Source organism: Morone saxatilis, unplaced genomic scaffold (genome assembly GCF_004916995.1).
Source record: "Morone saxatilis isolate NCDOM2014 unplaced genomic scaffold, NCSU_SB_2.0 Contig2, whole genome shotgun sequence".
NCBI lineage: Eukaryota > Metazoa > Chordata > Actinopteri > Moronidae > Morone > Morone saxatilis.
Genome location: NW_023339762.1, coordinates 1,980,100 through 1,989,300, shown reverse-complemented (window position 1 = coordinate 1,989,300; position 9,201 = coordinate 1,980,100). Strand labels below are relative to the sequence as shown.

General features: G+C 41.4%; 1 protein-coding gene across 1 annotated transcript in view; it reads left to right on the top strand.

The window, feature by feature from the left end:
- The window catches only part of spire2 (spire-type actin nucleation factor 2), a 35,461-nt gene that overhangs the window by 3,289 nt on the left and 22,971 nt on the right, over positions 1 to 9,201 (top strand). Inside the window, 4 exon segments of the mRNA XM_035665670.1 lie at positions 6,274 to 6,317; positions 6,763 to 7,143; positions 7,830 to 7,910; positions 8,030 to 8,194. Coding sequence (XP_035521563.1) covers positions 6,274 to 6,317; positions 6,763 to 7,143; positions 7,830 to 7,910; positions 8,030 to 8,194 — 671 coding nt within the window.

Sequence of the window (9,201 nt, the reverse complement as noted above, 5' to 3'; positions counted from 1 at the left end):
ATCGATGTCACACTCCCTCTGCCTGTGTTGCTATCGCAGCCTCTCTGTGGTTTGTTTACATAGCTGGTCTGGCCTCCATGTGCAGCTAAGTACAGCGACTGAAACTGTTGTTTTTCTCATCCATGTCATTTTTAGGATTTTTAAAATGTATTATTATTATTATTATTTTTACCAAAGCAAAGTTGGTGATTGTTGGAACAGTGGAAAGACTAACAAAGACTGTTGTGATGAGTTTTGTTTAGTTTCTGTTTACTTTGATTGGGTAGCTGTGGCTCAGAGGCAGAGTGGGTTGTCCACTGATCGAAAGGTTGTTGGTTCGATCCCCTTTTCCATAATGTTGTCAGACACTTTGACGTCATACTTTGACGGTGTTTTTGTACCCAATGATGAGTTAATGTTACATGGCAGCCGTAGCAGCCTGTTTCACAGCTATTTTCTCATCTTACTGTGAATTAAGGGTTTATTTCAACCAAACCATAGTTGGTGATTGTTGGAAAGACAAACAAGGACAATTTTATTTGAAGTTTTATTTTGTTTCTTTCTCAGTTTGTCTGGCAAGTGAATTGTGTTTATATAACCTTTAAGCAAATGCAGCCATAAAAGAACTTTGTCTGAATAAAGTAGATTTTGGTGAATGTGTTACTTTAAGGAACAATGTCATCAAATAATAAGTAAAGAAGACTAGAACTCTGTCTAGACATTGGAGGTCAGCTTTTGGTACTTGACAGTTTTCAATAGTCAGGGCTTCCCACCCAGTCTAAATGGAAGCACAATACTTTTTGTAAAACTAAGGATTGGAACTTTGACGCGTGTCCCATCCCATTGCAGTTTCAGCGTTGTCCTTGTATGATTCAGGATCACTTTAATGGCACTGTACCTGTCTCAGCCTCATTCATAGATTTATGTCTAAGTGGGTCTAATGGAAATCATATTCTCGTATAAACAGATTGTTGCACTGCAGCTGCAATGTCCCATATTCCAAAGCTTCAGTTTGAGACTGTGTTGGTACAGTATGAGGTGCTAAAAAGCTCCTGATTGGTCATCTATTCAACTCTGGATATCTTTCTCCTGCATCAACTGGGCTGCATCCTAATCTGTACACAATAAACTGAAATTTTGAAATGAAGCTCCTTACAGTTTCAGTTTGAAAGCTGCTGAAAGACGCTGCCAGACAAGGCTAAAGGGTGATTCGCCAGCAGGAAGTCAAAGTCCAGATAAATATCACTCCTGTCAGATAAAAAGCTTGCATCACCCAAATGTCAACTGTTTTTTTTTTCTAGATGGAAGACAAAAAGCTGACCGAGCAATGCTGAAACTCAAGACTCTGAAAAATTTTGCAGGGTTTCCCCATTACACCATCACTCTGCTCCTCAACCTTTCTATCACACAGGGCAGAGGGAAGCTTTGATGCATGGCTCATGTGAAATGCAACTCTATCTGAATGCTTACCTCCAAATATATAAATGGGGACTGTTATTTTAGTGGTTTATTTTCCCCTTGATTATTGCTCTCCTGCAATAAATGCACTCATAAGGATTTGGAAAAAGTGCAAAGGTGAACTTTGACTTGACACGTAGATAATTGCTACACTCACTGTACCTGACGTGTGTACTCATTGACAGTATATATTAGTGAACAGAGCTTCTGGGTCTAAAATGTGAAGCGATTGTAAAAAAGAAGTGAACCATGCACAGTCCAACTCGCAGTACATCACCTACCAGATCCACGCACTCATCCAAATATGGTGACATCCAGCTCTAAAAAACCAAGATGGCGACAGCCATGATGCCAGACTCAAGGTGGTCTGCAAACCAATGGGCACTGTGGGTTTACACTTGTTCACACAGTTTTTCTCATTTATTTCTGCTCTTTCTGTCTCTTATTTATTTCTAACTAGCCCTGCTTCTCCCAGCCCAGTTTTCTTCTGTCACTTTGTGGTTTCTTTGAATTTGGTCTCTCAGACCTTATTACCATGGCAACAGATGGCAAAGTCCATCTTGGGAGAGTATGCATGTTAGTGTGAGTGCAAGTCTGTGAGTGTATGTGTATGGGAATGAGAATTAACTGTGAGGGTTAAGGCTAATGAAAAGGAACAGCGTGGGGTGTGATGGGAGGGGGCAGTCAGACAAAACATGATCGAATATTTGCCTGCTGTCAGTTGAAGACATCCATAGGAACTGATAGCAGACGATAGTTGTCAGATTGTCCCTGTTTTTAGGGCTATTTTTACTACTTACTCAATGGGTGGCCATGCTGGCTGGTAGGTCAGTCAATATCTTTAGTCCAGACTGAAATATTTATTCTGCTTTTGGATGGATTGCTGTGAGGCTGTGACATCGCTTTCGCTTGCATAGAACTGAAGTGCTTTTGCATATCATGGTATGGGTGTCGCAGTTAAGGAATTTACCCAGGTGTGAGTTTGTTGTTTATGATAATTACTTTGTAAGGGGTACAGCAAGTCTCCTGGGTCTGTGACCCTTTTAACTGGTGACTTTTTTTGGCTGAAAGTCGTCAGTTAACATATTGAGCTGAAAGTTGGGGTCACTGAAACACTGACTAGCCATGAGACGGAGAGCAAGTGAGGCAGAGGCTACGTGGCTTTCTCCCAAGTGGTATTGTAATCTTGGGCTGTGAATTGAGCGACATTGCGTAGCACTGCGTTTCAGACAGTGCTTCTGCTGTCTCAAGTCTCTTCAGCTACGCCGCTCTGGGACACTTAACGGACACTTCATCCAGACCAGACATTAGCCAGGAGCAACCTTAAATCCAAGCTGGGCCAGCATGTCTCCATTCCAGGTCTCTTCCTCTCCTCTTGGGGCGACAGCACCTGCCGTGGTGTTGGTTGGTCCCGCTGATCTGGCTCGGTGGATTGACGAAAGCTCTTTAATCCAAACCCTTCCGTTTCCAATGACTGTATCTGTGTCAGTTATACGTGTTTCAACAATAAAGCCGAAAAAAGATTTTAACAAAAACAGAAGTTTGAAGGAGTCAGCCGTTTCTATAATCTCATAACCTAAACCGCTAAAGCTGTTGACATGTATTTGGAAAAAAACAGCCATAAAATGGTTTGTTTTTATTGTTTAGCTCTGGAGAGAAACTGCAATTCTCTCAATGGCCTAAACATCCTTTCCCTGTCCATATGGCAAATTGGTTTATTGTGATTTTCAAGATCTAAGCCAGAGGGCTGTTGGAAGTGTTTTCATTGCAGATTCCCCTCCTCTTTGGTGTTCAGTGACCCGTAACTGTGGGAAACTGGCAGAGGTATCACTGATTACACTGTGTGACCTGCCCAGGCAATGCATTATTTGAAACCTGACTGACAGGTTTGCAGGGGTTCATATTATCTCACTCCTGTGGGGAGGGCATCATAATGGAGTTTCTTTTGCCCTCCTTCAGTGTCAGTTGCTGCCTTTTGTTGCAGATTGAAGCAGCGCCTGTGTTCACACGGGGAACAGAGTGATGCTCTGTTTGCTCAGCTTCATGTCCTGCTCTCAGCACTTTGTTGTTGACAGGGGAGGATGCTGTGGCAGGCTGATCGGCCCCCATCACCACGTCCACACTACGCTGCCCGTTTCTCATCTCTTTTTTTTCTGCTGATCTCTCTCATAACTCCCTTGCTTTATCCCTCACTCCTTTCATCTCTCTCTCTTCCCTGATGTTTCCACGGGTTCTCTCTCTCTCTGTGTCTTTGTCTCCGTCTGCTGCCTTTCTTGTCCGTCCACTCTCCTGTTTCTCTGCAGTGAGAGCTGCTGATCGAGGAGTTTCAGGCCTCTCGGGTGTCATTACTGACATCTGAGCTGGGAGAAAGAGCTTTTTTACTCTCGCACACACACAGGCGCGCCAAACCTGACTGTGTGAGACAATAATACATGGCCAAGTTATGACTGGGACATACGGAGTAACATATTTGATTTAATGAGTAGAAGATTGAAAACAAGCTGACATGGTTTTTTATTACTACAATAAAGTTGACAGCATGACCGTTAGTTTTAGTGTTTTGTGTAAAGCTGCCCCTGGCAACATTTCAAAGTAATATCTGTATGTATGTCCAACCGCAGGAAGTGACAAATCACATTTAATACCAAGTATAAATCTTTCTTCCCAACATGACTGCAGAGAGTGCCAGCTGTTAGTTAAAAGCTTTATTTTAGAAGTTTAGGAATCTAGAAAATCAGTAGCAACCATTAGTACTACCTGTTTTGTCTCTTGTCTGTTATTGTGGTGTTTCCAAATTCTCACATTCATATTAAAATAAGCTGATATAAAACAAAACTAGTTTTTAACTGGGTTGGCAGAAAGAAAAAACTTCAGGAGCATGTTACAGCAAACTCTGCAAATGAAACCTCAAACCATTTAAAATACGGATTAAAGTTTTAAAGGTGTCATAGAACTTGTTCTTTTATAGGGCAGCAAAATCTGGGGTTCACTAATTAGAAGACACTAAGCCCAAAATAATAAGATGTGTTTGAAGTTCTGTAAAAAAGTATCAAACCTTGGGCGCAGAGTGAGAATTAGGACAACAGTGCCTTTTCTAACAATAATGAACATTTACACCAACAAGCCTTACACCATTATTCCACATTCATAGGACTAGTACTGGAAAAATGATATTAGATAAGACCCTCTCACTGTCCCAAAACATAATCTCTACACAAAAAATGGATAAATATTTATTTTATTCAAAATGTTTTTTGTTCTCTGGGAACTATCCAGTCCCTTCAAACACTAGAAAGCTCTGAACATTCAAAAAGAGAGTTTGTGCTAGCCCCATACTAAAAATGAAATTAAATCAGTGTTTCTTCTTGTTCCTACAGTGTGCTGTGTGAATGCTGTGCAGAGTTTGACTCTAGAAGGATGTTTTCACATTCATCTGCTGAAAGTGGAAAGTTTCTCTGTGCTCATTGAAAATCTGATTTTAAGGGGCGGGGCCTACCAGCATGATTGGTACATCGCACAAATAGTCCTGAAAGTCAGCCTGTCCAGAATGCAACTTGTACAGTGTGTTGTAGAACTTTGGAAACCCAACCCCAGTGGCCACATCCACTAGAAATGGGACTTTACAGTGAGTAGGGAACATCTTTGTTGTCCAGCCAAGGAAAACTTTAGAAACAACAACCTTTGCATATTCATTCTAGGAGGTTTTAATGAGGTACAAGGAGATTACTTTTCAGGATTTTAATGTGGAAATTATACTTTTTTCTGAGCAAACTATTTGTATATATGCTTTAAAGGTCCAGTGTGTAATATTTAGGAGGATATATTGGCACAAATGGAATATAATATTAATGGGTATGTTTTCATTAGTGCATAATCACCTCAATATATGAAGCGTTGTGTTTTTGTACAGTAGCCCAGAATGGACAAACCAAACACTGGCTGTAGTCTGGGCCATTTGTGTGTTTTGTGGCCACCATAGTTCCTCCTTCACGCATAAAGGAAAAGGGAAGGAAAGGAAGGTTGAAACAAGTCGCAATCTGCAGCTACACCACTGGATAATTCAATGTCTGAAGGGGATCTTTAAAGAAAGACCTAATTAGTCTTAACAATGAATTTGTTATTAAAATGAGCAACTTAAATAATTGGTTAGACAAATAACAAGTCTGTGCCCAGAATTTAATTTTCTCATAGAATTCCCAAATTATAAAAAATAATTGAGAGAAATGATAAAATAATACAATCTACAAGACACTCTTTATTTTTATTTGTATATACTGTAATAAAAACAAATCTTTCTTTATTTTTATTAGAAATTATTTATTGTTTATTAGAATCCTAATAGAAGTTATCAGTAAATGTTTTACTGTATATTGTGTATATCACTACTGTTTATGTATTATTCATTCTTCATCAATTCTATTGACACTTTAATAGATTAACACGCTTAAGGCCTCACAGGTGTTCTATGGTGTTTGGAAAGTGACCTAAGTGAAATGGCCCGTTCTGGCAGAAACATCAGATGTAGAAATAATAATAATAGACCTTTTTCACAGCAGCCATTTTGACATGAACTAGTAGGGTAAACCCAGGTGTTAGCAGTGATACTAATTAAGGTTCTGTTCCATTCAGGTCAAACAGGGTCAGGGTGCTGCTGTTGTGCATGTTGGCTCACCGGAAAGGCTCTGCTACACTAAATGGAATGGAGCCTTAATTATTACTACTCATACTATTTCATGTAAAAATGGCTGCTGTGAAAAAGGTCTGTTGTTCTTGAAGTAAAGTTATGTGTGTCTCAGTTCCTGATTGGTTGTGTGTCTCCTCCTTCGTCTCTTTTAGATGACACTGACGGGCCTCCGCTTTCCCCTTCTGCAGAGCGTCAGGTGATACATTTTACACATTGTGAATTAGAAGATTTCAGTTAACGCAACATAGAACAGTATTTTGCAATAAAATCCTACACATGACCTTTCTAAAGACATCTGTGCCATCACCTTCCTCCTCCTGGAATATGGCAAATTTCACGTTGATACTAATTTCAAATCTTTGGTCTCAGCTTCCTCTCATGTAATGCTTGCTGATTGAGGGTGAGAGGTGACGGGTTAGAAAGCAAATTACTGTCAGTTGCTCCAAAAACTGCTTTATATGAAATGTCCACATCACATTCATTTGTTTAACACCAATCTCACACTTGACCAATCAGATGAGTCTTTTATGCAAAACTCATGTTGGATTAGTGTGCACGTATTTGGGTGTTTGGCTTAGTATGGGCAAAGTTTTTGGTAAAGGACAACCTATTTACTACAGTCTTCTGATCCCTCCCTCCAGCTGGTCCAGTCGCTGGGTGTGGCCATCTACCGAGCTCTGGACTGGGGACTGGACGACAGTGAGGAGCGTGAGCTCAGCCCACAGCTGGAGCGCCTCATTGAACGCATGGCGGCAGGGGACCAGGACGGAGAGGGTGACGGCACAGCCGGCAACGGCGTAACAGACGAGGGGTACAGCGGCCAGGAAGAGGAGGAGGAAGACGAGGAGCAGGAAGGAGTAATAAAGCCAGTGTGTACATTCCGCCAGGTGATGGCACTGTGTGCGTCTCGGCTAGCCAACCCAAACCTGGCTCCAGAGCACTACCAGGCTGTCTGCAGGGCCCTGTTTGTAGAGACTCTGGAGCTGCAGACCTTCCTCATCAAGATCAGAAATGCAAAGGAGGTACGTTAGGTCGTCTTGTCAATATTAAAGAAGCCCTTTACAAACCTGGTAGAGCTGGCTAGTCCTTGGTGCAGCAGCCATGGGTTTGAATTCGACCTGTGGCTCTTTACTGCGTATCATCCCCTCTCTCTCTACCCCTTTTCCATGTATCTTCAGCTAAGCTATATAATAAAGACAAACTAGCCCCAAAAATCTATATTAAAAAAGAAGCCGATTTTACTTTTATAGCAATGTAGGTGAGAACAGCTGGGGAATAAATTCGGGGAAATAGATCGATGACATGCTTTTCATTTATTTCACTGGACTTTAACAGCACCTCGCTGAGTGCGTACTCTCTGAATTTGAAATGCTTATACCCCTTTCCATTAATATTTCTGCTTACATGCCAGAGACAGAGCAGAGAATGATAAAGATAAGATGCACAAGATCCACAGTTACCTTCCACTGCTCAACCTTAATTCTTGACTTGACTTGTGTCACTGCAGTGGTGGCACTTTCCCATGTGGTAGTATCATTAGAAAGGAAACTGTTGCATACAGCAATGCACGCTGATACCCACCACCATCAATCCAAAAGAAGACATAAAACTGTTGCCATCAGAATACTACCGATGTCACTGTTCAAGCTTGCAATTTTTAAATGAAAGGTAACAACAAATTGTCTTTTTCTTGCTTTTTGTTGCACAGATGCTAAAGAAGATCACAACAGAGGAAGCTGTGGAAGACAGGTCCACAGCCGAGCTGGATGCGCTGAAGCACAGAGACTGGGTGAGACGAAACCGATGAGTGCACAGTGTGACAGCGAGGACAATACATCAGTGTGTTTGAGTGAAGAAGGCAGTGTTGATGCCGATGTGGTGATGGTGTTGTTGTTGTTTCCATCCCAGGCACGTCTGTGGGTGCAGCTGATGAAGGAGCTCAGGCAGGGAGTGAAGCTGAAGAAGGTGCAGGAGCAGCCGTTCAACCCGCTACCCACAGAGTTCAGCCTCACACCCTTCGAGATGCTGATGCAGGACATACGAACTCGCAAGTTCCAGCTCCGCAAAGTCATGGTGAGAGACAACTCAGACTTATAAATCAAGCCAAGCATATCGTATTTGGTAATGAAGATATGAAAGCAGTTAAATGTTGTCTATGCCATGAAAGGTGTTGAAATTGTCTCTGATTAGTAAGCAATGAAAGCAGTTTAAATGTCGATTGTAGATGAAGCAACAGAGATAATGGAAGCATCAGTGCAGTGTCAGTTGGCTTGTAAACGCTGAAAGCAGTTGTCAGTATCAGCAATGTCAGTTGGACAGTAACTATTGGATTCCACTATGGTGGGGAGCTGATCACTGCAGTTCTAAACAATGCTTGTAACGCTTAGCGCGTTTTGCAGGCGTCTGCTCTGTTCCGCGGAGAATACGCACATTTGTGATGAAAGCCACATCAAGTTGCCCTTGCCACTGTAACGGTATAGAGCATCTGGTAAATTTTCAAAATAAAACACCCTGTGCAGACTCAACATAAAAACGGACAGAAAACGAAATTAAATTACCTAGCCTAATTAAACAATGGTAGGAGCATAAAAATCAAGTAAAAACGACCAAGTCAACAAAACAAATGCTTCTGGTGGGGAAGTGCTCGCTGGAGTCAAGGCGTAAACGCTTACAGCTCCTGAAATGTCAGTCGAGGTCTTAACTCCTAAAAACATCTAAATCAAACCATCATAGGTCTTGAGGAAGAAATATGAGATCTGATCTGAAATACTTCACTGATCCCCAGAGGGAAATTTGTTACAGTTACAGCGTTACAGTTGACCAACATGCTAACAGGACATTAAAAGAAGAAGAGGATGAGGAAGAAAAATCATCTGTGCATCATCCAACAATATATAACAATATATTCAATTCAATTCAATTTTATTTCTATAGCGCCAATTCATTACAGAAGTTATCTCAGGACACTTTTCAAATAGAGCAGGTCTAGACCGAACTCCTTATAACATTTACAGAGACCCAACAGTACCACCATGAGCAAGCACTTGGCGACGGGGGCAAGGAAAAACTGCCTTTTAACG